The 27,885-nt window shown below is 41.1% G+C and overlaps 1 protein-coding gene across 1 annotated transcript; it reads left to right on the forward strand.

The window, feature by feature from the left end:
- Nucleotides 1-1,021: 1,021 nt before the first annotated feature.
- Nucleotides 1,022-26,571, forward strand: nudt14 (nudix (nucleoside diphosphate linked moiety X)-type motif 14). Its single transcript, XM_035617940.2, has 5 exons — nt 1,022-1,200; nt 11,835-11,878; nt 16,946-17,010; nt 18,194-18,515; nt 20,609-26,571. The coding sequence occupies exons 1-5, from the start codon at nt 1,120-1,122 to the stop codon at nt 20,856-20,858; spliced, it is 762 nt and encodes a 253-aa protein (XP_035473833.1). The 5' UTR covers nt 1,022-1,119; the 3' UTR covers nt 20,859-26,571.
- The last annotated feature ends 1,314 nt before the right edge of the window (nt 26,572-27,885 follow it).

A 27,885-nucleotide genomic window follows, 5' to 3' on the forward strand; every position in this document is an offset into this window, starting at 1 on the left:
TTTAGCTGACGCTTTTGTCCAAGGCGACTTACAATCATCAATTTTTGACTCATATCAGATGTAGGCAGGTAGCATTAAGGGCCCCACATTAGCCGGGACCTCGAACCCTGACCTTCTGTACCAACGTAAGCGGTGAAACCCACTAACCCATTCCAGCTGCAGATAAACTATATGATAAAGTAAGATAATTTAAGATGAAAAGAGATGAGATAAGAAAAGATGAGAAAAGAAGAGATGAGATATATTTTGCTGCTTTGAATTTTAGTCTTTTAGTGTTTGTTTCCTCATTGCAAATTGGTGAGACAGCATTTCCTCAGTTCCTGTTTTTCTTTTTTCTTTTTTTCTAAATGCTCTATTAAAGCCCTTGTTTGAGTGTGCTTATGAGTGAAAGTGTGTGTACTTATACTTATATCTTTGTGAGGACTCTTTTCAACATTATGGACTGAGAACATGGCCTGGTCCTCACTTTCCCAAAGGGATGTTTGAGGGTTCAAGGCTTGGTTTTTTGGGGTTAGGGGCAGACTCATCATTTAAGTTCAGGTGAGTGTATGTGTGTGTGTGTGTGTGGGGGGGGGTTAGGGTGTTTTTATGTGAGGCACAGTGTTGAATTTTGTTTGTATGAAAAGTCCTGTATAAATAAAGGCTTAATGAAATGATTCAGATATTTCTAGATCACCAAAAAATTAAGTGAAGTAAATAGTCTTCCGGTAGTTCAGACGGTTATATATATATATGAAAGTGTGTGTACTTATACTTGGACTGAGAACATGGCCGGTCCTCACTTTCCCAAAGGGCTGTTTGACAGTTAAGGCATGTATCAACAACCTGCCGAACTATATAAATAAATAATAATAATAATAAAACAAATATATATATATAATAAAGATGAAAATAATACTCAAAAAGCTAAAAGTCCCTGTGAGTAGCTAACGTCCATCCTTTATTATTGCTCCTCATCATCATCATCATCATCATCATGCCGTCGTCGCATGTGGCTCCGCCGTCCCGTGTCCTCTCCCGGCCACCGTAGACATTCCTCCACTGTCAGTCGAGTGCCCGGTGACAGACAGGCAGACCGTCGCTGAGCCGCCGACCCCCCTGCTCCGAGTCTGACACACTATGGAGGAGATCAACAGCATCGAGGTGGTCCCGTGCACAGAGTCCGACTACCTCAAGCCGCTCCGGGTGCACTACAACCAGGTGAGTGGTCTCATCTCTGGTCCCCTCGACCGCCCGCTGACAGAGAGCGGGCTGCCGGGTTGCTGTAGGCTAGTTCAACCCTCCCCCCTCCATTCATTTGTGCTAGCTAGCATGCTACTAGCATAACATGGCATGAATGTTGACCTTAAACACACCACGTTGGCGGCGACACTCGACCCTTGTTTCTGTAAACCACCACGACACAACCGCGCCCTTCGCTACGGTTCTCTCTCTCCACGTGTGACGTTTCAACAGTTGCGGGTTGACGCGAAGCAGACACGGCTAAGCAACTGAGCAGCTAACATGCTAGCATGCTAACATGCTAATATGTTAACATGCTAAAATGCTAACACGCTAACGCTAGCTTGCTGCAGAGAGGGGGGCTGGTTGAGAATCACGTTGAACGCTGGCACATGCTTCACATTACTGCGAGGAGCTTGTGGATGACATGGTTTACCAGTGTTAGGTGAAGGGAGAAAAAAAGGGAGTTTTGTGAATAAAAAAAGAAAGTCTGGCTGGTTTTTGTAGGTCAGAGGACTTGGCAGCTCAGGTTTACATTGAGCTAAACTGCCCATTTGCAGTAAGTTCAATGTTACTGTGTGTTTCACAGTAAAAATACTCCTAATATACGTTTTACTTCACTATGATGGAAGTACAAGTACACGATACAACGTGGAAAACTTCACCTCACAATACTTTTTTACTGCAATTATTTAAAGGTATAGTCACGTCAACTTTATTGTCAAATCCTGCAAATATCTTCTGGACATACTCGAGGAAATCGAAAATCCGTTTCTCTCCGACCTACGTTTGTGCAATAAGTACAAAAGATGTGATAAAGTTCAGTAACATATATATATATATATATATATATATATATATATATATATATATATAATAAATCAATTCTAAATAGTGCAGAAGTAAAAGTAAGGCTAAACCAAAGGGTATAGGAAAACTAAAAGAATTCAAAATGTGCAATAAAAAACACATACTGTACAATATGTGAAATATACAGGAAACTAAATAAATTGAAAATGTGCAATGTAAAGGACAAAGTGCAGAGTAATAGTGATCTTATAGTCCTTCACAGACCTGCTCATGTTGACACACTGGAGCCCGTTGACGTCGTTATTTGGTCACTGATCAATAGTTGCAATGTTTTATTTGCTCCAACAACAATATTTACCCCACTTATAGTCAATTTTGATGTCATTGAACATGTCCATAAAGGTTTCCTGCTTTAAATATAAAGCATATGTGATACTGTGCCTTCAAACAGAATCACCTTGATGTCCAGATTTATTTGACAATCTCGTTAAGATGTTATTCGCTGCAATGATTAGTCAATCAGTCGTTCCAAGTGGAAACCAATTGGATAGTACAATAATCTTTTTATTTTCTTTATCTACCAGGCTGAAATATCAAGTTTTTGCTGTTTCCAACTTCCTAACTATAAGGATTTTGTGCTTTTCTTCATCTACAATTCTAGTTGACTTGATATTATTTGATTTTTAGAGTCTTGGTCGGACGATTAAAAAAAAATATCCCACTCCGTTTGTGGGATGTTAAAACATCAAAACGATTTTTGGAAAAAAGAATCTGTAAATGAAATAGAGCTGAAAAGAATCCTTAGTTGCTGCTGTAATGTAGAGACGTAGAGCTAGATAATAGAAATACTGGTCCTCACTAAGTGTTTCCCCTTTGAAATAGTTTATTCGTCAATATCTGTATAAAATTAACCATTTCTGCCTCTATTAGTCAAGGTCACTCGGTTTAGTGGCCACAGCAGCTTATGACCTCATGTTAGTTAACCACGAATTTGGTTCTAATGACTTCCACACAGTGAGGTTTCTCGCTTTCCGTGACTAATCGACAAGAGGAAGTCCGTCTAATAGAACACATCGCACAACTGATTTAGGGATTCTTTGATGCAGCCTTAACGTGCACATCGAAACCACAGATCACAATCATTCTTGATCAGTTGATCAACAACAACCAAAGCAGTTGTCGACCACAACCTGAAAATGAGCGAGGAGCGGGGGAAAAAAACAGAAAAAGAAGATTCAGTTAGACCTCTGAAAAGCTGATGTTCATCAAAAATCTGTATTCAAGTCATCTGGTGAAAAATTCCGTATTTTTTTTTTGATATCACAATATCACATACATCTGTGGGATTAATTTTGTGTAGACAAACGAGTAAATTTATATTGTCTGAAGTTAAATATGTACACGTATTGCTCAACAATAGTATGAAATCAATCCTGACAGGTTAACATTCAAACCTACATAACTTTCTAATAACTTAACTAGCTTATTGTATAGATTCAATTGCCTTCTATGCCTATTTATGCACTGGATTGAACCATCCCATCATATTTAGTGTTTTTTAATGTGAGTGCAGGAATAGTCTCCATCCATTCATCCACCCATTCATTCATCCATCCATCCATCCATCCACCCACTCATTCATCTGTCCATTTGTGTCTGCTTATCCAGGTCATGATGGCAATCAGGGCAGGCCAGGCGGAGTGGGCGCATCTGTGACTAGAATCTTGTTAACTGTACATTTTTCCGAATTAGTTCAAAAACCGTGGCAGTATTTTCAATTCCATACTGGAAATGGAAAAGTGACAGTGAACATTACCTTGGTGAGTCATTTAAAATGTGTCTTTGATCGAAGACCAAGTGTGATGATGGCGATAGTGTGTGTTGTGATGGTCTCCCCTCCAGCAAAGTGAGAAATGTTTCCTCACCCCAACATAGACAGTGGTCCAGCACGAATTTAAATTTAGGTTTCGTAACATTTGTGCAGTTTCTTCCGAGTGGGCAGCTGTAACACACAGAGGAAGTATTGTGATGAAACTTGCGCGTTAAGAAATCAGAAATTGCTTCGCCGTGCTTCCATCACTTACATAGTAGATGATCTTGAAGATTGTCATTGAACCTGGCGTTACCGATTATTGTCATTGGTCGAATGCAAGCTGACTGCAACTTGCTGTACGTCTATAATGTGAAGAAGCTCTTTTTTGTTGTGTTGCCGCAAACGCCCAAGTACCGAGACTCGCACCTGTGATGGGCGGCGGGGTCGATCTCGTCAGGACAAACGGGTCGAGACTCAAGACGGCAGATGGAGGACAAAAGAGAGACGATGGAGGACTCCCTCTCCGTCCTGCCTTTTCCTTTCATCCTCGTCATGAGGGGCTCGTTCAACCGGCTCCCCACAAAGGCTTTTTAGTCACACTCTTCCCTAAACCTTTTTTATGTCCATGAGTACATCTGCAGCCAAGCCCCTGGTCGCTAACCCACACACACACACACACACACTCTAACTAGATGCCATGTGTGAGGGGCTCTCTTCATCATTACCCTTTATTGGCGTTTTTTTTTCTCTCCTCTCCGTCTCCTCGTCTCCACAAAGCAGGTGATTTTCCCTCGTTGACTCCGGGAAACCCCTCTCATCTCCACGGCCTCGTGCTCACGTCGAACCACGGGTCGACGATCGCAGCAGGATAATAGCCTCCCATTTATTCATCATAATAATGATTTGCATTATTCATCGGGAAATTATTTATCTTGTGCAGCTTTTTACAATTCAGTTGGCCCCTTACTCCTCCCCTGGTGAATATGAGATCTGTTACTGAAACAACATTTTCTCACATCATGAATAGTTATTAATCGGCTTGAGATTAAATCGCGGCAGGAAAATGACCGTAATGTGTATAAGTGTGTTTATGTTCAGTACAGTAGGTGGAGAGATGATTGTCTGCAGGTCTTAAGGCAGCGTGACATTTCAATTAGATCATTTATTAACTTTTAGAGGAACTGTTTCTTGTTTTGCAAAAATCAGTTTGAATTCAATGACTCAAAAGCAAATTTTGATTGAAAATGTGAGTTATTGAAGTTTCTTGTTTGTCCGACCGATATATTGGTTGGTCGATAATATCGGCCGATATGGACCTTTTATAGACATGAATAATGCAGAAAAATTATTCATTTTTGATTACGTTTTACGTAAAATAAATTATGTTTATTTTGTTCATTCAAGTTATAGAGATTTGGCTGTGTTTCCTTTTTATTTATAGTTATTTAAGATTAACTTTATGGTTAAACTAAAATACCAAGCATCAATTACATATTTATGTCATAAAGGTTTGATAAACGACATTTTAGGAACTATTGACACATTAGGATATAATATATAAACATCGTCCGAAGTAATATCCAAATAATATCCAAACATCCATATTGGTCGGGCTCTATACTATAGTGGTATATATAATTTATAATGTTAATTACATGTCTAATATATAACATGGTAAATACAGTTAGCTACCGTCCCCAGATGCAGGTAGAGCAACATGGTATTTTGTTTTGTTTTTCAGTAGGAAAAACATGGTGGATACCAACTATAATACTTTATGTTGTGGTAAACTAAAGCATATTTCAAATAATTACCATTCTGTTTAAACAGAAATAGGCTACACACAGTTTCAACCACGTAGTCAGTTTTGATCTGAGGGTAACAGTAATAACATGCACAGGGACTTTATTTGATCTGAGTCTCTGACGTGCTTTCTGTGGATTTCACCCGAGGACTCGGCCACATCATGGGTGTGTGTGTACGTGAAGCGTGCGTCCTCGACAGTGGATTTTGGCACTTGCACATTCGTCCAACTGTTAACGAGGCCGTTCTTTCAGTGCTGCAGATCCTGTATTTCAGCCTGACCGGTTCATGCAGGTGCAGACGCTTCTTGCCGTTGATGTCGTTGTCCCCGGGGCCTCGCCGATCGTTAGTTGCGTGACGCGTGTGTGATACTCGTGTCGCGTTGTCTTTGTTGAGGCTGGTAAAAAAACCTGGAGAGAGTGCATGTTGAGAATCAAAGAGTTCTATTGTATTTGAGGAGGTAGTTGATTTTTTTTTTTCTTTCTTTCTTTCTTCTTCCTGCTGCAGCTGCCAGCTTTATGGTGTAGTCGGCACAGGAGGTGTGTGTGTGTGTGTGTGTGTGTGTGTGTGTGTGTGTGTGTGTGTGTGTGTGTGTGTGTGTGTGTGTGTGTGTGTGTGTGTGTGTGTGTGTGTGTGTGTGTGTGTGTGTGTGTGTGTGTGTGTGTGTGTGTGTGTGTGTGTGTGTGTGTGATGGTTATTAGACTTAAAGCACCTCAAAGATCAAGACCATACATCCCTCCCTACAATGGCCACTCACACAGGAGCATTTCTGAAGCCCAAAGCCAGAGGGACCACATTAATTTGCAGGTCCCGTGTCGCCTCTTCCTGCTTCTCTTCCTCTCCAGCTCTCTCTCTTTCTTTTTCCGGGTCTCTCTCTCTCTCTCTCTCTCTCTCTCTCTCTCTCTCTCCCTCCCCATGGGCTAATCTCTCTGTCGTAATCCATGTCGGCCACGATTCCCCGTCTCCCCCGGGCCATTGAAGCTGAACCCGCCCCCCTTCTCTCAGCAAGTGGCCTGAGTAATGAGGGGAACCCCACCATCTGTGAGTGATGACAGGATACTATAGTGTGTGTGTGTGTGTGTGTGTGTGTGTGTGTGTGTGTGTGTGTGTGTGTGTGTGTGTGTGTGTGTGTGTGTGTGTGTGTGTGTGTGTGTGTGTGTGTGTGTGTGTGTGTGTGTGTGTGTGTGTGTGTGTGTGTGTGTGTGTGTGTGTGTGTGAGACATTCATGCCGAGCGGTTTTTACCTCAAACGAAGTTTCACACCTTCCACCACGAATTGTCAGAAAGCTCTGGCTCCCGTGTAGCGCACATTCTGCCGCTGGTGCTGTGAATCGCTCTCAACCTAGGATCACTGTTCAGACCCCGTATTGAATCCATCCCGAGTGATCTGATCTCAAGTCCATAGCTGTCAGGATGTACAGGTGTGAAGGCACCCTCTTTGAGATCTGGCCACACGCGGCGTCGATCTGGGATGCATGTGGCCGCACAATACGCCCTGACTCCTTGGCCACATTTGACACCGCCCCCACTCAGCTGACGTCCTCCGACCCGCTACAGTTTCATAAATATCGTAAGAATTGAATTGTTTGTAGCCGCCACAACACTAACACTGACCTCCACACAATTATGTCAAATCTTATTTTAATGCTAGTAAATGCTAAACAGAGAAACTTGCAGTGTTACCATTTAGTGGTGATGATGTTGGTTTTGTTTAAAATGTTGTTTGTTTTCTTTGCCGACTTGTTAACAGGCTTCTGAATGAAGTAATGATAATTGATTTTATATATTTTTTTTGCATATGACTTCCTCCACTGCAACTTTTCAGAACCACACCCCCAAAATATTTGTTTTTCAAACATTTATGTTGCATTTTTGTTCAATTTTATCCTCCACCAATGTATAATTACTAAACATTTATGAAAAGACAGTTCTTACTCTGTAGCAAGCTAGTTTTTACTCATTGGAAAATTTGTTGATTGTCATATTTCTGGTTTTGGCACCAGGATCAGGATAAGGATGGTCCTTGCATCTCTTTTTTATCATTTACTAATGCAAATGTTCTATAATTAACCTGCAAAAGCTTCATTGACAGGAAAAACACTCTGTCTTATACATTATTCAACAAGCACTCTTTACTAAGCAGCAAGACATAAGAAGTGCAGCCCTGCCTCAGTAACAAGTGATTTATCACACACACACACACACCTTCACACTCCTTTTGCTTCATCGATGAAAAGTGAGAGGGGTGCGGCTGTGGCTGAGCCTCACAGAGGAATGACTTGTATGTAAGACACACACACACACACACACACACACACACGTTGTTGACATGACAGGATTCTGTGAGCGCAATTACAGCAGTTGACTGTTGTCTGCAGCGAGCTAGAGCATCGTTCATGACGTGACTGCACAGCAGGGTTTGTTTTGATGATGTCAACAAACGCTCTGCCAGTGGTTGACAGCGAGACAGCGGAGAAAAAAAACCCCGACAAGGCGTCACATCTGTCTTTGTCGTCGCTTGTCGACGGCGTTTACATCTTGTGGGGTCGTAAGCGAATGGATTCAGCGAGTAAAAGGAACCCTGCAGCTGTGGTTTTGTTTAAACTAAATCTGTTGCACAAATTTGATCGTCTTTGTAAATTAAATTTCCTCCATTATTACATAAATCACAGTATGTGGTACAACTGCAGCAATGCTTTTATCTATTTATTCAAGGGGTCAACCAATTATCGGCCTGGCTGATTATCAGAGCCGATATTCAACATTTTTATGATTATCGACCTTATAACATTTTTATGCTTCAAGGCATTTCATTAAAGTTTTGTGTTAAGAGTTTGTGTTATTCTAAATCTTGACGACTTTTGACACCCTTTTTTTTTTTTTTCACTGCTGACAAATATCCGTTATCGGTCTCTTTGTAATAATCAGTATCTGTATTGGCCCCGGAAAAAGTCGTTCGACCCCTAATTTATTAATTTTATTAATAGACCATTCATTTATTTGTTTCAATTCATAAAATGTTGAGAAATCAAAAACATACCTCTTTTATCTGACCCATATATATATATATATATATCTATCTCATCTTAAATGAAAATGTCAAAATTTGTATATCATTGTTATACTATTTATTTTGTAAAGCATTTTCTCAGCTCAGCGTGCAAAATATATAAAAACTCTTAACTGAAGCCTGACGCAGCATCTAAAGTGTCGTTCCCAGAGCACCATACCATAAAACCATGAAACCTACACAAACTCTGGCTTCATGCTCTCATGTCACATCACAACACGACCGTTAATGATGCGTGAACGGCATTATTGTAGCTTGGCTTCACATTGAGGCCATGTGGTGGTGAACTGGTTACTGTTGGGTCATGCACCAGTCGTTTTAGACTGTTTGGTCACGTGATTTACAGTCGTCTTCGTTGGCTGCGTCTTTTCGTTTTTGTTTTCGGTACCCAGACTTGAATGAATTGCAGAAACTCTGCAAAGTGGGAATTGGTAGTTTTTTTTTATGGATGGAGATGAGGTTTTGTTGATGAGTTAGGCAATGCTTTTGCAGCGCTTCTCCGTTAGTGCACTTGCGCTATTATCATTGTTTATAAAATCTGAAGTGTTGACTATGAAACCCACTTGGAACTGCCACTCAACGAATCAGTGATTAAGATGGAACGCAGCTTAATCCGCTGTTGTTAGGAGCTGGTTATTTAAAGGTGTGTCGTCATAAGGAACGGAGATGCACACAGGCCCAGCATGAATACTACAGTTCGATGGTGAAGTGTAGTATGGAAATTATGAAGCAGTTAGTCAGCAATATTAATAATCAATAATCAAGTAATCTTTTAAGACCTTTTATCAGACAAAAACTGAACAAATATTAGTAGGACAGCTTAAAAATTGAGGATTTCTTCCTTTTCTCTCTTAAAAAACATTAATATTGTAAATTTAGCAGAAACAAACTCAAGAAATCGTTCAAAGACAACACCCTGGCATCTGGGAATTTTCTTTTGAATTCTGACATTTCATCTACCAAATAAGTAGTTAATTAACAAATTAACTAATTGTGAGCATAATAAAAACAAGTTGCAGCCCCATGTGGGTTTGCTTCTGCAACCTGTAGCACTCAAGTTTTGATAATGTTCTGTCAGAGGCCATAGTTTGGTTCCTGCTATCTGTCTCTACCAGATACATATCATGTTATCAAACTACAAATATTTTTGCACCCATCAAAAGAGTGTTGTGTGAAAGGAAACTCCTGCACAATCAGTGAGTTGTAATTAAAAAGACCAAGGAAGGGTTCATTCCCTTTAGTTGGAAATCCAAACGTCACCCATTGTAGTTCAAAGAGCATCTTTGGCACAGTGGATCCTGTTGCTACAACAGCGACGCTATTATGTCTGATTCTATCAGTGCAATTAGCTCGCCTCTTCACCTCCCATCTCTTGGGTGGTAATACACACTCTCACGCACGCAGACACACACACACACACACACACACACACGAAGAAGGAATAATTATTGTAGGTGAAATGGGCCTTTTGTCGTTAAGCTGTCATCCGCTGTATGTGTCTGAAAGTGCTTGTGGGTGGAGCGGAGATGTAGCCTAAATTTGAATCAAGGCCATATTTCCTCAGGCACAGAAAATGTAGGCCAACTTTAACATATATATAATAGCATGTAATGTGCAGAGAGGGAAACGTGCCTACGTTAATGATTTAGTCTGATTCTGCTGATGTCTTGATGCCAGACACCACAGGCGCAACCTCAGAGGTCGTGCAGAGCGAGTCCGTGTTTTGGTGTGTCAGGTCTGTTTTGTTTCCCTTAAATTTTTCCTGCCAGCCTACCCCCTAGTAAAATTTCTGGAAAAACGTCCAGAGTGACTCCGACTTTCCCCAATCATGTTTAAATGCTGATCTGTTAACCCAAATAGTTTCGTGCCGACTGTGCCACAGCTGCAGACATTTATAATAATAATAATAATAATAATAATAATAATAATAAATTTCATTTATAGAGCACTTTTCATTGCTAAAAGCAATCAGTGAAGACGAAAGTTATGAATGACATATTTGAATTTTCCTGTAACAGAGTTTGGCCCCATCTGAACTGCATGTAACTTTCCTTTTGCTTCACCGGTTATGACTGAACACGAACCGTCAGCGCGTTGCCCCGATTGTCCTTTCACACTTTGTGCAGCTCGACGATGAGCCAACACCTCAGACGACGTGCGCCACTGCCCACATATTTAAGATCTCTGTGGGCCAGAGCATATTCTGACGGATTCTCTTTTGTGCAGGGCACGCACCCGCAGCGGCACTTTCGATTGTAGTCAGTGGAAATTTACTGGAGGCGTAATTTGGCTTCAATGTCCTGTCGATGTGATGATGTGACCATAGGGCATTAAAAAAAACTTGGTTGCAACCCCGAAGAATAATTACAGCACATGTTCAAAGCACTGAGTCATTAGGAATCTCTCCCTGCAACTCAATCCGGCTTCTTAATATATATATGAAGTTTGGCTGTGCATCCTTTTGTTACTTATTATTTATAACAAGGTTTCAAAAGAAGGATTCACTGAGTTAGACTCCCAGAAATCACCTGGGTAGTCCTTGGGGGGGTTAGTGAATAACAATCAATAAATGTGAGGACCTTAATGAGACAAAAAATAAAATTAATCAAATTGAATTGACATGACCTATTCATTTATGACTCTGACAAAACAGCATATTTTGTAACTTAATCATATTAACCACAATGATTTATTTTTTATGGAAGAACAACGAACACTTTTTCCACATTTCCATCGCTTTGACGACAGTCTAAACTATAATGCAGTTCTATAAACACTAAAGTGTGCATTTTCTTTCACCTGCTCGTCGAACTGCATTGGTGTCATTCGATGCAGGCGCTGTGCTTTTCCTTTGCTTTTCATCTGCAGATGCTTTTCTTAGGTGTGGCTTGTGTGATATTACTTTTAGCGTGCTCAAGCAGGCATCGGTTACGGGGTATTTATTGTGTTTTCGCTTTGAATAAATCCGATGATCTGTCTTCCCGCCATGCAATTGTCACGCACCAAAAGGGGAGTAAGAGCAAAGTTCCACCCCAGTGCTGAATCACCACATTGGGTTGAGATGGTCTGTGTTGTGTTTATTCATGCATGTTTGTTTTGTGTTATCTCCTTTTTACAGAATGGCACAAAGAAAAGCTGGGACTTCATGCAAACCCATGACAGGTAAAACACCTTTTATTCACGACGCTTGAATGGGAGCAGTGCCCCTATCCACTTGCTGTCTCCACTCTTTAACACATACTCTGACATAATCATTTGAAGATTTTTTTTAGGTAGGCCTAAATAAAGAGAAGTTTGGCATAGTCAAGTCTTCACGTCTAAAGAGGGAAGGGTTGAGTGCAAACTCCTAATTAATCATGGTTGTGCCAGATTGCTAGGTTGGTGGATTGCTAGTGGAATGCCTTCTCTGCCAGACAGACGGTTTCTCTACAGATGAAACAGGTCTGTTTATGTATGTTCGTTTTGCACCTAACTGTCAGCCAATATTATTTCCTCTTAACCGACCTTAAAAACAACAGCGAAATGCTGTGACATTGACTGTAGACCAGGTTTTTCTTGGTCAATCGCTTTCGGCTCCCCTGAGGGACAGAAAAGCGCCAACTATGTGCCTGGCCACACCTCATTTTTCAGACCAACACACCCATGTGCGCTCAGATGGGCATTTGCTGTTCAAACAACGTGTGCACTGGACAGGAAACTTGACAACTGAAACTTGCAAAAGACAATCGTGGCACACTTGGTGCCAGGTGCAAGACGCGGTGCTAAATCTTATCTCTTCTCTCCGTCTTTTGCCTCTGAATATTTTTACAATCCAACAAGTGTTCATATCTCAAGAGAAGTACTGTTTGTTTTCACAATTTGACTGCTGCTCATTATTTAACGCTATTGCCATGTACAGGAAAAGATGGTTAAAGTTGATCTGGATCCTCTCCAAAAAGTAACCAGTTCATTCCTTGCCCCACCCTTTCACCAAAGTTCATGAAAATCAGTTCAGTATTTTTTGAGTAAACCAAACAAACAAACATGACCTCATTGGTGGAGGTAATAAATGCAATAACACAATCTGCATGTTATCACCCAAAGCTGTATTCAGCATCTTCTCCTCGTGTTATTCTTATATCTCTGTCCTACACTGGGAGGATGGTCAACCCTAGCAGACCTTGTCTTTCCTGGATCCAGCGCCTTGTTATTCTACTTGGGAATGGCTGTAAATGTCCGAGCTTCACAGGGGGGGCACTGTAAGAGAAATATCACACATTTGTGTCAAAACCCTTGGTTCCTACGGTCTGTTTTGCTCAGGGTACCATGATGCCCCCCGGGGTAAGTCTCAGGTCATTGAAACCCTCTTTCCTCCTCCCCTGACCCCAAAAAGAGGTCCCTGTAAAAAAACTAGTCCCGCTGAGACAAAAGCAGTAAAGGAAATACAGCCCATGGGAACATTCAGCTGTTCCTCAGGTGGAAATTCTGCCAATGTGTTATCCCCCCTCCCAGCCTGTATTCAATGGACCCAGGACTGTTTTGCATTTTTGCTAAAGAGTGCGTAACATTTTCTTCTCAGCAGGCTTCATACAAAACATGCACCAGGAAAAAAATGTGAAAGACAGATTTGAGCAAAGACCGCGTGAATGTCTTAATGAAGATTCCCTGCTTGATATCAAAATGTTGCTAAGATCAGTTTCCTGTGACTTTGAAACTGATTCCACTTTCTCATCGTGAATTAAGTAAAGTTATGCCAACTTATACATTTGTATTTGACAAATTGAATCAACCTTTGTAGTTCTTCCAAGATTTCCATGTCCCAGTGGCCACTGCTTTGACACCATCCATCAATCCTTTTAAATGACCACAACTTATGTCCATGAGTTGAAAACATTACAAGGTGACGCAGATGACGTCCTTCTACTCCAAAATGGCCCCCATTTTTTTTACACGGGATTCCAAGGGGTTCCCTGTTCTTAAGGATATCTAATCTCTCCAGCAAGGTCTGGGTCGTCACTTCATTTTTCTCAATTTGAACATGACAGAGCGGTAGTTTTACTTCGTGTTGTCACGACTCACCAACGACGTAGGACAAAGAGTGTGAGGGAAACATACCTCATTTTGGATAAAGGCTGGAGGCTCAGCTTCCTCTTCACCATTGAAAAGCCGTTACAACGCTGCCTTTGCCACTGATGGCATTCCAGCTTCCATCGCTCTCACACCACATCTTACCCTCAACCTGACATACTTCTCACTCCTTCATTTGAGACATCGAGACATCGAGACACTCAAAGGTCTTCTCTGAATTTACAAAAACAAAAAACACATGTAGACTGAACTGGCCAATTCCCAACGCTATCATTTTGACACCCATGTGTTTATGGGAGCGTTTGCCTAGTGGTGCTCCTTTGTTGCCGGAAGCAACTTTTTAATGAGAGCCACGGTTAATTAAACTGTGGGCAGAAAGATGAAGGCATGGGCAAATGTTGTGTCTTTGTTCATTTCCATGCCGTTCATTTCAGTTAGCACATTATTTCATCTTTTCTGTTTGGGATTAGTTTGGGTTTGCATCGATGTTAATTTATATTAATGAAGTGAGAATTTCTATCTTCCAATTGAAAAAATGAAAGAATGATTCTTAAAGGTTGTTTCTCTGAGAAGAGCAGCAAAGATAAGTCTATTAATCTGAAATTTTAACAATTGATTATTGTTTCAGTCATGTGGGAATTTTCTGCTTTTTCTCAGTAAAGAATATTGAATACTTTTGGGTTTTTGAATGTTGAATGGATAAAACAAGCAAACTGAAGACTCGCTGAATAATTTCTATTATAAATGCAATTTGTTCATTATTTTTCACCATTTCTAGACTAAACAATCATAGGGAATAATAAATCATTAGAGGTCAGAGGAAGATTTATATATTAAAAACAAATAGAGTGTAAATTATGACAAGCAGTTTATACTGCTTGTCATAATTAAGTACTTCAGGCAAGTTGGACTTGTAAAGGTCCATCCTTAGATCTAGTATTTAAGATGGATTATATAGAACTGTACCTATTTTTTCCCGTGTTCAACTGGAGCCTGATGATAAGGTACTGATAAGAAAAATATTTACAATGGAATCCAGCACTCACTTTGCTCCGGCTCATCATATGTCGGCCATAACCCAGTTTCTCCGGCTGTTCGTCCAGAAAGCGCTGCAGAGAAAGCCTAACGGTGCGTGAAAACCCCTAAGTGTCCGTTTAGCTCCCTTCGTGGTTTAACCATTAGGATTTTTGTTTTTCAGCAGGAAGCCAAAGAACAGCAGTAATGGTGTGGAACAGCACTATAGCACCCAGACCGGCCTCAGGGGGGTGGGAGGCTTCATGCCTCAGGCTTGTGTGGTCCACTTTTTGGTCTAAATCGACCACATTACAATATACATACTCTTTCTGTTCCAGCTGTCGGCTCTCAAGTACAAACCCCAATTCCAATGAAGTTGAGACGTCGTGCAAAACGTAAATAAAAACAGAATACAATGATTTGCAATCCTTTTCCATCCATATTCAATTGAATACACTACAAAGACAAGATATTTAATGTTCAAAATGATAAACTTTATTGTTTGGTTTTTTGCAAATATTCACTCATTTTGAATTTGATGCCTGCAACACGTTCCAAAAAAGCTGAAATGTTGCTAGTTAAGTATCAGACCTGATTTCTTTTACTTGCCCCAGAGCTGTGGAAGCAACACCGTGTCCAATTTTGCCCTGAAGAAGTGGCGCTGCTCAGGGGGGCGTATTATATCCTTCTAGTCATGTAAACACAACAATGGCTGAAGCTCTCAGCAAGTGACCATAACCACAAACCACTCCCGGCAACAAAAAAAACTGACCAAAAACGTTTTGATCAGCAGCTGAGACTCTTACATGCTGCTGAAACTGAGCAAACATCATTATTAAAGATATTAAATCAGCATCTCTGGCTAGAAACAAGTTGTAACGGCCAATCTCCTGATTCTCCCTCACCATGGGAAAGACAGGGCAGGGCTTCCTGCCGCCTCAGACACATCCGCTTTCCCAGCACATACCCCGGGCCCCAAGTCTCCACTGGCAGACACACACACAAACACACACACACACACACACACACAGACACAAAGACACACACACACACAGACACACAAACACACACACACACACAGACACACACACAAAGATACACACACACACACACACACACACACACACACACACACACTGGGTGCCAGTGCAGAAGTATATCAGGCTTACTTCTCAGTCATTCACACTTTTCAATGTCTATTTAAATGACATTTCAACCATCACATACTATAATTCAGGATTTTTAAAATGTTTAGAAATACTCAAAGTTTTACTTTTTAAAGGACAAATCTATTATTTGACAGTTTTAATGCACCTGACCTGCCATACAGCACAGCTGTGGACAAGCTACGGTAGCTGGGAAGTGCCAATCCACAGAGCAAACCTGACACAATTGCCGCTTTCCTGAAATGTTCCTGGGAAACGAAAAAGCGCGGCGTATCATGATGCACGCTGCTGCCAGTGTACGGGTTGGCATTAAAAACAACAGGAATCTGTGTTGCAACACGTATCATTCACTGCCGGGGTCTGTTGCCTCTTTTCTGTGATAGTTGGAATTTATTCGCTTGTTCATGGTTTGGCCATGGAGGCCGGTGAGACGTAAATCTCGGCATCTGCTGAAGTGGTCCGCCCCAGATTTATGAGCCTAGGCTACGTAGTGTAAACAGAACCACGTGCGCCATACCTACCCCTTTTAGTCACTGTCCAATAAGAAGAGTCCAATGAAAGATAAACAAGGGGGAACACGGTGTTCTGATATTATTCAAACATATTCATTTGTACTAATGATTTAGTTCAATATTTTTTTGTTTAAGGGGGCTTGTTTTTCCGTAGTGATTTTTTTTTTTTTATTCGTCAGGTTAATACTAAAACAGACTCTTTGTCCGATCATCAACCAACGTTTACATGAGGACCCACAATCCCAAAATGCTGGATGTTCCCTAGGGAGACATTTTCTTTTAATCCAAAAGTCCCCAGTTCCCCGTTACCGTCTTTTTGATAGCTGGTATTTCTGTACTAAGACGTTATAAGAAGGTGATCCAGCCATGAATTATTTTCCTCTTGAAGCCAAAGTCCCAGATGTGCTGAAAGCAGAAACAGTTGTCTGTGATATTAATTTAAAAAAATGTTTCTCCTCTTTTTTTCCCAGCGTGTCAGTGCTGATCTTCAACACCTCCTCACATTGTTTTGTCCTCGTCAAGCAGTTCCGTCCAGGTAAGTTCCCAACCACACCAATAAATACTGTGCAATTATTAATTTTTCTCCTCTTGTCGCCACCATAGATCTAGATTGTTGCATATCCTGTGGGCACTTTCACTGGAACAGCATTACGTTACAATCCCTGTTTATTCAACTGGGTCCCAGTAACAATGCAGGTTCATAAATAGACGGCGAGAAGCCCCGTTACAAAGCAGCCCAACCTCCTTTGTGAGGAGTCACCAGGGACTGTCCCACACCGCACTGTGCTAAATTCAAGGAAGTCTGGGCACCGATAGATTTTTCTTTCATTGCTGTTTGCGGGGGGAGGAAAAAAAAGAAGTCATTTTTTTATCTGAAAGAAATCAGAGTTTGTCTAAAGCCAAGAATGGCATTCATTTTTAAACAGGGAGGGAACAATATATTTGTCCGTTTTATTGATACCAGAAAACAAATGCATTGAAATGTTGCCCTGAGATACGGGGGCAACCCCCCCCCCCCATAACCCACATACATTTTTTAAAAAGATATTCATAGATGAAGTGAACCAATTCCTCAATTTACATTTACAGCTTTTAGCTTTTAAGATCATTTTCATTATTGATCTGTTGATTAGTCTTTTAATCATATCAGTCTATACATTGTTCAAAACAATTTTACATTGAACGTGTTCAGATCGGTTTCTCCACAAACCCCAAATATTAAATTAGCTTTGACATAAAACAAAACAACAGCGGCACATCTTCACATTTAGGAGCTTAGACCAGAACAAAATGGGCATTTTTTTTTCTTCTTCTTCATTTTCAAATGAATAGCCTCCTTTGTGAGGAGAAACCAGGGACTGTCCCACACCGCACTGTGCTAACTTCAAGGAAGTCTGGGCACCGGTAGATTTTTCTTTCATTGCTGTTTGCGGTGGGAGGGAAAAAACAGGTTCTTTTCAATGGATGAACCAGGTTTATTGATAAAGAGGATTCAAATGTTAGGTGAAGTTAGATATGTTACATATGTTCTCCATTTGCGTTTATTGAATTAACACTGACACAAAATCTGTTGTGCTTAGTAATGAATCAAGTCACTAAGCATCGCAGTAAAAGTGTAATAGCTAAATCCAACTGGAAAACAAAGGTATAATACTAGAGTGATTTTTTGCCTCCCTCAGATATAACAATTCATTCTGTGTTTTTTTTCCTGCCACCAGCTGTATACATGTGTGAGTGGGAACGGTCCAAGAAGCAGAAGCCTCAGCCTGCAGAGAAAACTGAGGAGGAGGGCGGCGCCGCCGCCGCCGCCGCTGCCGCCGGCGAGGCCACGGCCCCCGAGCCTCAGGAGGGCCAGTCGACCTCGGAGGGGGGGAGCTCCTCTCAGTGGCCCCCGGCCACAGCGGGGCTCACGTACGAGCTCTGTGCCGGGCTGGTGGACAAACCGGACCTCTCCCTGGAGGAGATCGCCCGGCAGGAGGTGCTGGAGGAGTGTGGCTACGACGTGCCCGCTTCCAAGCTGAAGAGGATTACCTCTTACAGGTGAGCTGACTTGTCCATCCTCAACACGAGGATGTTGCCTTATTCCAGTCATGGGCATTTCTTCTCATATCTCCAGCAAAAAGGTTTTTAGCAGTTTAACCAGGTTTGGTGTTTTGAAAAGACAAGCGAGCCAATCAGAGCTCTTTAAGGTCAACAGTGGAAATGTCACGGTCTTGTGCTAAAGCAAGAAGAACAGCTACATCCATTAGAAACCAGTAGCGGAAAACATCCACGATAAATGGAAACTGGAAAATAAAAGTCCGTAATTTTTTCTATAATTCTCACGCTAGACCTCATCAAGCTCGATAGCAAGTGTTTGCATTAGTTTGTGCCCATGAGACCAGAGCTGCAACAGTTAATCGATTAGTAATCGACTACTATTTTGATGATCGATTAATCGGTTCAGGTAGTTTTTTAATAAAGAAAAATTTTAAATTCTCAGCTTCTTAAATGTGAATATGTTCTGGTTTCTCTGCTCCTCAATGACAGTAAACTAAATATATTTTGTGTGTGTACAAAACAAAACATCATCTTGGAGTTTTGGGGAAACATGATCGACATTTTTCACCATTATATGACAAATAATCGTCAGATTAATCGATAATGAAAATAATCGTTATTTGCAGGATAGAGCGGCCCTGAGACTGTGCTACTATTAAGTTAAACTTAAGGTATAACTTCACATGCGTCTGTCTTCGTTGGTACACGCTCCAATCAGAGAAAAGACTGCATATTGATTCATCAAAATAGTTATATATTAAGATTAAAAAATATATACCCTAAAGTCAGGGGCTGATGTTTTTTTTTGGAGGAAGTCGTAAACCGATGAAGTCAAAGTGCCGTGATACGAAGCAGTAGACGAACCAATCAATCTTTGTCAGTGTATGTACTGTATCCACGTTGAATGTGTCAGGAGACGAATCATACCCACATCAGACTGCAGCACCTGGGCAGCTTTGACAGAGGGATCTCGCAAAACGCTGCTTTTGATTTGACTCGCGCGCCTCCTCCAGCTCTGTTGGTGTCGTCTACGGCCGCTGTTATGTGTGGGCCGCTTCCATTACACAGAGGGGTATCGTGTTAACCCCCACGACCCCTATGAGGGTGTTTTCGACAGGAGCAGACGGCGGTGTGGTGGTGAAGCCGAGGTCACGAATCTCTGCAGCAGAGGAAATACACTTTGGTTTGAATTGCAAAGGAAACTCCCCGAGAACTCTGGTGTTCTTGTATGTTGAACAGTATCATAATTCAAAAAGATGGAAATTAGGGCTGCAACAAACGATTTTTTTCATAATTGATTAATCTGTCGATTATTTTTCCCGATTAATCGATTAGTTGTTCGGTCCATAAAATGGTGAAAAGTGTCGATCATGTTTCCCAAAACCCAGAGATGATGTTTAGTTTTTTCCACATACCAAATATATTCATTTTACTGTCATAGAGGAATAAAGAAACCATGAAATATTCACATTTAAGAAGCTGAAATCAGAGAATTCTTTCACATAAAAACTACCTGAACCGATTAATCGATTATCAAAATAGTTGGCGATTAATTTAGTAATCGATAACTAATCGATTAATCCATTAAGCATTTTTAGTGAAAGGAAAGATTTATGGTGACGGAACAATGTTTTTTTCTTTTCTTTGGGCAACAGAGTAGTTTGATCAATCAGACGTTACAGATCAGTTGTTCAGATCTAATCATTTTCATCATCTTATCAAACTTGTGTTATGTTCCATGTCGTCGGGGGTTGTTTTGTCACATTTACCCGAATCAATGTTGAGAGACAAATCCGTCCGACCAGTTATTATTCGTCTTGGAGGCTGCGGACGTGGCGGCAACGGTATCGAGGAAGGAAGAGTTTTCGTTTCTGTAAAGCTGTTTTCAGACACGAATTCAGGAAAATTTCCAGAACATTCTGTGGTTTCCGGAAACATCTCCCGTGTTCCTTATCGTAATGTACCAAAAAGAATACATTTATTTATTGTATTAGTACTGATATGGTTTCAAACCACACCCAGCCTTCTGCAGAATCTTCAAAATACGGGGAAATATAGAAACCAACCATTCTTCCCTGTCTTGTCCCCATCAGGTCAGGCGTCGGCGTAACGGGCGCCAAGCAGACCATGTTTTACGCCGAGGTGTCCGACGACAACTGCGTGAGCGCAGGCGGAGGTGAGCCGCGGGAGGGCGAGCTCATCGAGGTGGTCAAGGTCCCGCTGCACGAGGCCATGACGTTCGCCTACGACGAGCGTATACCCAAAACCATGGGCGTCATCTTTAGCTTCATCTGGTTCCATAATAACATGTCTCCCAAGTACAAGATCTCGACTAATGTCTAACTAGTATTTACAAAACCTTCTTTCAAAAAAAAAAAAAAATAATAATTCCAAATTCAATGAAACACTGGCCCAGCACATCCATCGTCCCCCTTACAGCTCTTCATCCTCTGTTGCCTTGTTGCTCATTGGTACACGATGAAGGGTGGGCCCCTTGTCCTGTCGCCAGCAGGTAATGCTTACGTTTCGTCCTGTTTACCTTTTCAAATTTCATGTGGTCTTAAGAATCTTTTCCTGTAAAAACAAATATGCCATAGCTGGTTGTCTCTGGCACTTTTTTTTTCTTTTTTTTTTCTAATGTTGATGTTTTTTTTCTTGTGTTTTTAAAATATGCCACTTATTTCATTTACTGTGCCATCTGTTAAAAATGGCTGGATATCACTGATTTCATACTGACTTTGTTCGCCTGCCCCTTGATTTAGAGGAATGCTCCACTGATTTGAATTGTGGATGTTGAATGTTGCCTTTAAAATATGAAGAAAAAAACAAACACATATCATTCCTTAAACTTGTTTCGACCATTCCTGCATCGCACAATGTTTATTGCGAACTCTGCGATTTGTGATGCGCTCATGTCACATCGGAGCTTTCGTCCCACTTTGTCAGTTCATTCACGACAACATCCAAATCATTATTGTGACATAATAAAGTGCAAAATTAACAAAAAATATGGCTCAATCAGCCAAATGTATTTCCATGAAATTGGATACAATTTTAAAATATGGATTTGGATTTATATTGCCGTCCCACAGTAATTTATTTTCCACACTCCCACTGCTCCTCGATTGCTGTGTGATTGTAATCATGCAACAATCGTGATGTTGTGAATGCTCATAAATTATCAACATGGGGAAATATTTCCCTTCTCCACCATCCATCCCATATGATGTGAACTTGGCTTTAAGCCACGATGCTAACCAGCCACGCGCTCCTGGTTAGCTCCGGTTAGCTCTACATTGTTCATTTCACAATTCAACGGCAAACAATGGCTTTTTGTACGTGTTCTCATCACCCCAACCACTAAAGACTAGAAGAAACAGTGGAGTATTCCTTTAAGCCATGATCCAGTAATGCAAAAACTATGCTATTTAATTGTGGGGCCTCGTAACGAGGGATTAGTGAGGTGTGTGTGTCTGTGTGTGTGTGTGTGTGTGTGTGTTTTTCATCCACCACTCGTTCAGGCACGCCTCAATTAATTTATCTTATCCGCAGCCTTTAAGCAATACTTATCACACAGAACCCCGGGGCTACACAATCACTCCGTGTCGCTGAACTCCAGCTTGCACTCTGTTGGAAAATCCTTCATCAAATTCCAACCCGGTCGACATATTAGCAGACGTTATTGACCAAGCGGAAAGAGCCTACGTTGAAGATGTGACACACAGCTTCACGTTTAGTTTGAGATCCAAAAAGCTGCAGGTTTTTTCTTCTTCCAGAACAATATATTTTGGCTGTCACATTTACTTTATTTTTTATTTTTTTTTTACAGTTTTGGAGGGAATTCTTTTTACCCTATATTACACATTATTTTCAGAGATATAGACAGACTGGAAATACAGTCGACAAAATACCATATACCTGTATATGCTAAAAAATATATAATTCTTTAGCATATCCTGGGAGAGGAAATGTCCAGGTTACATTTGAACACATTGCCGCATGTTTAGAGGGAGTTCAACCATCCGACCGCCTTTTATTAATAGTTCATTCTGGATTTTCCAGCGTGATGTGTGGCGAGTTGTCATAAACACACAAACCCTAATCTCACCAAAATTAAATCCTCAACAGCAGTTTGTCAAAAATCTCTCAGGTCCCGAAGTCATCAAACTTTAGGCCGTTCAGGGAAAATCTCTGAATGTGATGACGACCAGCATAGTTATTATTATACGATCGTATTTCAAAAATCACTCGCAGCTTATAGACGACAAAGGTTCTTACTCTTCTTACTCCAGTATTTATTAATATTTTACTTCATTCAAAAAAGGGCTGGTACTTCATTTATTACTTAGTATGTGATAAGACCCCCTCCCCCTCTCCCACCTTGTTTAAAAAAAATATGCAAGAACTGAAAAATCACTGCTCACCAAAAAAAAAAATACACCATCTCATTATTTATACATTACTACAGTAGGATAATAATAATAGAAATACCCTCCAGATCTTTTGATAACCAGTGATTTCATATTGACTAGCTCCTTTTAGTGCACCAGCAGAGTTTGCAAGTGGGAAAACATGTGTGACACGTGCGGTGAGTTGTACTGATTAACTTGGTTGTTTGATGAACTTGAAATATGAAAAGAAAAAAAAAAGAAGCTGTATTATTAGTAAGGATGTGCAACACCTTAAAATCATCATACAAATGAATTTTTTTTAACAGAACAATTCTGGTCCCCATATTGAAACTTGCTGTATTTTTTTCCTCACCCAGTGTAAAATGTTAAAGATCCGAACGAGGATTAATTTGTTCTTATCTGCTTCTTGAGCCTGAGGGGAACAGCTGACAATCAAATTTCAACATTCATCATCATTTACCAATTAGTACCTCGGATGTTTCCTGCTCTTATTCTTTCATTGACCTTGTTAGGTGTTTGTCCTCGTCCCCTCCTGAAGCTCAGCATCACTTTCAGGCGTCGCTGTGCAGGAATCCGCTGCCACATGAAATTAATTGTTCTCATCTGCGCAAATACCCAAATTTAAAAAATGATTTGAATGAACCAAACGAAATACTAGTTTCCTGTTACGAAAACATTTGAGGAGTAATTTCCACCCAAGCCGTGTAGGAAAATATGCATATAACCCCTTAAGCCATATTCATCTCCCCTCATGGCCAATCAGTGAGCTTCTTCGTCCCTAAAAGATCCGTCCTTGATGTAGGATTGTCTAGTTTTCTGGAGAAGCTTGAATTGTTTTGCTTTCATTATTTCATTTGCTAAATGGATTCATATTCTCTCAGGAGTAACGAGGTTTCCCAAAACTGTTTTAATAGTTGTCGGCATCAAGTGTAGACTTAGATTACGACGCTTTCAAACTACAGGGCGTATCTTTGGAAAAAACGTGGAAAGCACCTTTGGAAAATCACGGAATGACCTGGAAGTGAAGTGAGCAGGGCTGTATTTTCAAGTCTTTAACAACATTTTTTTTAAACTTTAACACCTCATCCCCATCAGATTCACTACGTCATTCCCTAATTCTCCTTCTCTCATCCGACTCCTCCCGATGTGACAATCTTTCCTTTAGTCTTCAGGTGAGCAAGGTCCGCGTGGGTCTCGGCGGTTCAACGCGGGACCTCGCCGAACGCTTTCCAAATGGTGCTCACAGTCTCCCGATGTCCAGCCCCGTCGTGGAATGACCCTTGAGAAAAAAAGTGTTTGTCGCACACATTTTACAGGTGTTAGCCATGACCACCGCGGCGTTGACAAGAGACGAGTGAGACCTGCGCATCGTACATCGTTTATCGTACAACGAAGCCGTCCGCACCTCAAATGTGACAAACTAAAGCCATTTGAACTTCTAAGGCCAGTCTGCAACTCCGTGTGCCTGTCAAGCGTGGAGAGCTGCCATGTCTCTCTTTTGGCCAAATCTATATTTTTTTGAGGAAATTTCGTCGCAGAAATGTGAGGCCTGCGTTGCCCCCCCCCTTTTTTTTAACGTAGGTTTGCCCCCCCCCCCCCCGAGCGCGAACGACGCACAGTAGCATTAATGATTGACGCGCTGAAAACAAAAGTGACATCCAGTCCGACGTGTACTGTACGTGTACGTGTCACCGAAGCCGGATCGTTGCAGAGAATTCAGCTGCCAACCCCCCCCCCCCCGCATAAACCAGCGTGGCAGCACTTCAGGTTCGTCCGGTTCATCCAGGGCCTATACAAAAATATAGGTGGATAAATATATGCGGTAGAAAATTTCAATTTAAGGTTTGGCCTGTCGATTTGTTTTCGTTCAGCCTGTGGAGTCGAGACTCACGAGTTGGATCTACTCTTATCAGACCTGCGTTCTATTTTCTACTGGGGCATTTATTTTATTTTTAATTAGTTTTTATAAGCTATTCAAAAGTGGCTGGCTATATGTTTTGTATAATCCTATTCAGGTTAAAAATTTCTGTCTTTTTTTTCGCTGCATGAAATTTCAAAAAATTTGAGTTTGAAGCAAAACTGTCATAATTGTTGAATTTTGGTCTAATGGGGGTATAAAAAAAAATCAGTAACACTTCCAGAGTTCCTGGAGGTCTTCAACTTCAACATTTTAAGAAATGCTATTATTTGCCTTTTTTATAAAGAGCTGCGTGTTAAAGATTGACACCGATCTTGCGTTTATATACAGTAAATATGAAGCTATGGGGACGCACCACTAACAAGGTATAACAGGTCGTACCCGTCTCTCTCTCTGCCCTTGTTTCCTTTCCTACAGTGTGTTAATCAGTGAGCTGTCGATTTCATAATTTACCACAATGTGAATAAGCACATTTTGGGGGGAAGAAAAGATGCTGAACTTTTCCCACTCTGCGACCAAACTCGATGCACTTTTGACAGTTGAGTGATGTTGCACGCTGTCCTGGTGGTGAACCATGTGCTAACTTCTATTAGATATGCGTTGAAGACTAATATGCGAGCTAAGTAAACGGTTGTGTAATTCATTTCTGGATATATTAACGATTAGCCCAGCATCGGACTATTTCTACCTCCATCGCTCAGGCACATGATGATGAGTACTTTGTTCTATTTGACATATCAAAATTTCCGCCACGTCAGAAGTGTGAAAACTCAATCCATCAGTACCAGATTTGTATAGATGCCGCCCCCCCCCATGGTTATACTGTAGTTGCTTCTGCAAGTGTAATTGTTATTTTTGGGGGTTTTCTTTTGTTAACGGATTGTTCGCCGTTTGACAACTTGCTCCTGTATCTTCAGTGATCATGAGCTGAACCACAATTCATCCTAAAGAAATATCGGGTTTTCTCAAAGGTGCTATGTGTAGTACTGTCTGATTTTCAGTAAAGACGTATTACTGTTAAAATTTCTGTAGGACCATGGATGTGACAGTTCAGGGGTCGCCTCTGGTGATCGACCCAATATTCATGTGTGTGTCATTGAACACATGGTGACTCTTGATTTGCTCGTGAAGGCACTTTTTTTGTTTTTGGAAGTCCGCTCACTTTTGCCTTTTTATTTGCAGACCGGTAGCGGAACATTTCAGAGGCAACGGGGGGGGGGGGGATAATTAAATTTTGCTGCTATTGAGCAGCTTATAAATCCGACGCGTATCTCACTCTTATTACCGAGTGTAATATTTGACACACAATACCTTTAAGTGAAGTAAGTATAATGATTTTTCTCATTGTAAAGACTTAAAGAGAGTTGTCCAATTGTGTTTTTTTTCTTTCTTCCTTTTCTTGTCTTATACTGAATTTGTGTTTTTGAAAAAAAAAATATTTCGGGGGGGGGGGGGGGGAGTACAAACACGAATATTACAGTTCTCTCAATTTATCATGTATTTTAAGCTTTATTAAAAGTGTGTACTCATTGTGGGCAGTGTTTTCAGTAAGGTTTGGATTTTGTTAATTTATTTCCTAAATGTTGAAATATTTAACTTTTAAAACATGACACTTGGTACAAACAAACGTATATATATTTCAATATGATACTTTGCATGTGCACTAACTGTCTTGGATGAAACTGCATTAAGTTGAAATAAAATGGGTCCGATGCCCAAAATGGCACTTGGTTGGTTCCGTCTTGCACTTATTCCCTCACTTCTTCAAACGCACTCGACACCAAACAACGCGAAAGACGTTGAAATCCAAGTCGTCTCGCTGGAGTTGAAGTATTTTTGCGTGGTGCGATGTTTGCACCAGGTGAAGGTGGCAGTAGTGAGTAGTTCCTTAGCCACTAATATAGTTTAATCTTCCCTAGATCGTGGGCGTTAACCATCAGATCGGTTAACGCCCCCTCCCCTCGTCCGCCGCCCATCCGTCTTCAGCAGGGCGGCGGCGGCGGCGGGGAAGGGCGGGACGGATGGTTTCTTAAATTGCGTTGTCGTAACAGGACACACGGGGATGTCTCCGCTCCGCAGAGGCCATCTGGATTTGTGTGTTACCACAGCAGATGGATTACCACCCGGCTTGTTTGTCTGAACGCAGCCCATTCACAGGTGGGAGCTCCGACCGGCCCTTTGAAGGACGGACGGGATCCACCGCCGCAGTCAGAGGATCCGCCGAGGTGCACTAAGCCAGTGTGATTCCAGAGCACCCTCTCACGCACTCTCCATCTGTGTGCAAATGAGACGGTGCACACATGGGAAAGACGTGCACTAGTTTGAAATCTCCTTAATGTTCATCGCTAACCTATTCCTACCTTTGGGCACTTAACTGGTTCCCACTGGAGCCGTCACAGCATTTGAGCTCCTTGCTCTCGGACATTTAAAATAGATTTTTTTTTTTTTTTCTTCATCTGAGGCGATGTTTATGGTTCCTCACAGCTGTTGTCAAGAGTCATTCAATGACACGTTGAAGATACGATGTGACTCTTTGGCATCAGGACGAATGTGTCTACGAGTTGTAAACACTTTAAGCCAGGGACTGATCATCAATTTTTTTATGTTTTTAGTTTGTAAAATTGAAAAGCATAAATGACAAAAAAAACTGTCCAATATCTCTTAACTTGCTTTGTCTTGCTAAGTATTTAGTCACAAACTCGCAAAATCTTAGCCAAAGTGATTTTTTTTATCTTTAGAATTAGATGCTAGAACGAAAGTTTCCAGTTTATGAAATGTACAGTATCACAATGTATCAGTCCAATAGTTGTCAGAAATACACTCAGAACTACAAATGTGCAAAAGTCAAGCGATGATAATGTCTAAATGAAATGTGCCAGTCCATCCAGTATTTGTTGAGATATTTTTCATCAGGAAGTGAAAACTTTGGGAACTCTGTGAAAGGTCAAACTCTGCTCAAAGTCCCATGACAATCCATCCAGAAATATCACCGTGACGACGGTGCTACAGAAAAAAAAGTCCATACGTGAGCATGAACGCG

This window comes from Scophthalmus maximus, chromosome 18 (assembly GCF_022379125.1).
Source record: "Scophthalmus maximus strain ysfricsl-2021 chromosome 18, ASM2237912v1, whole genome shotgun sequence".
Classification (NCBI taxonomy): domain Eukaryota; kingdom Metazoa; phylum Chordata; class Actinopteri; order Pleuronectiformes; family Scophthalmidae; genus Scophthalmus; species Scophthalmus maximus.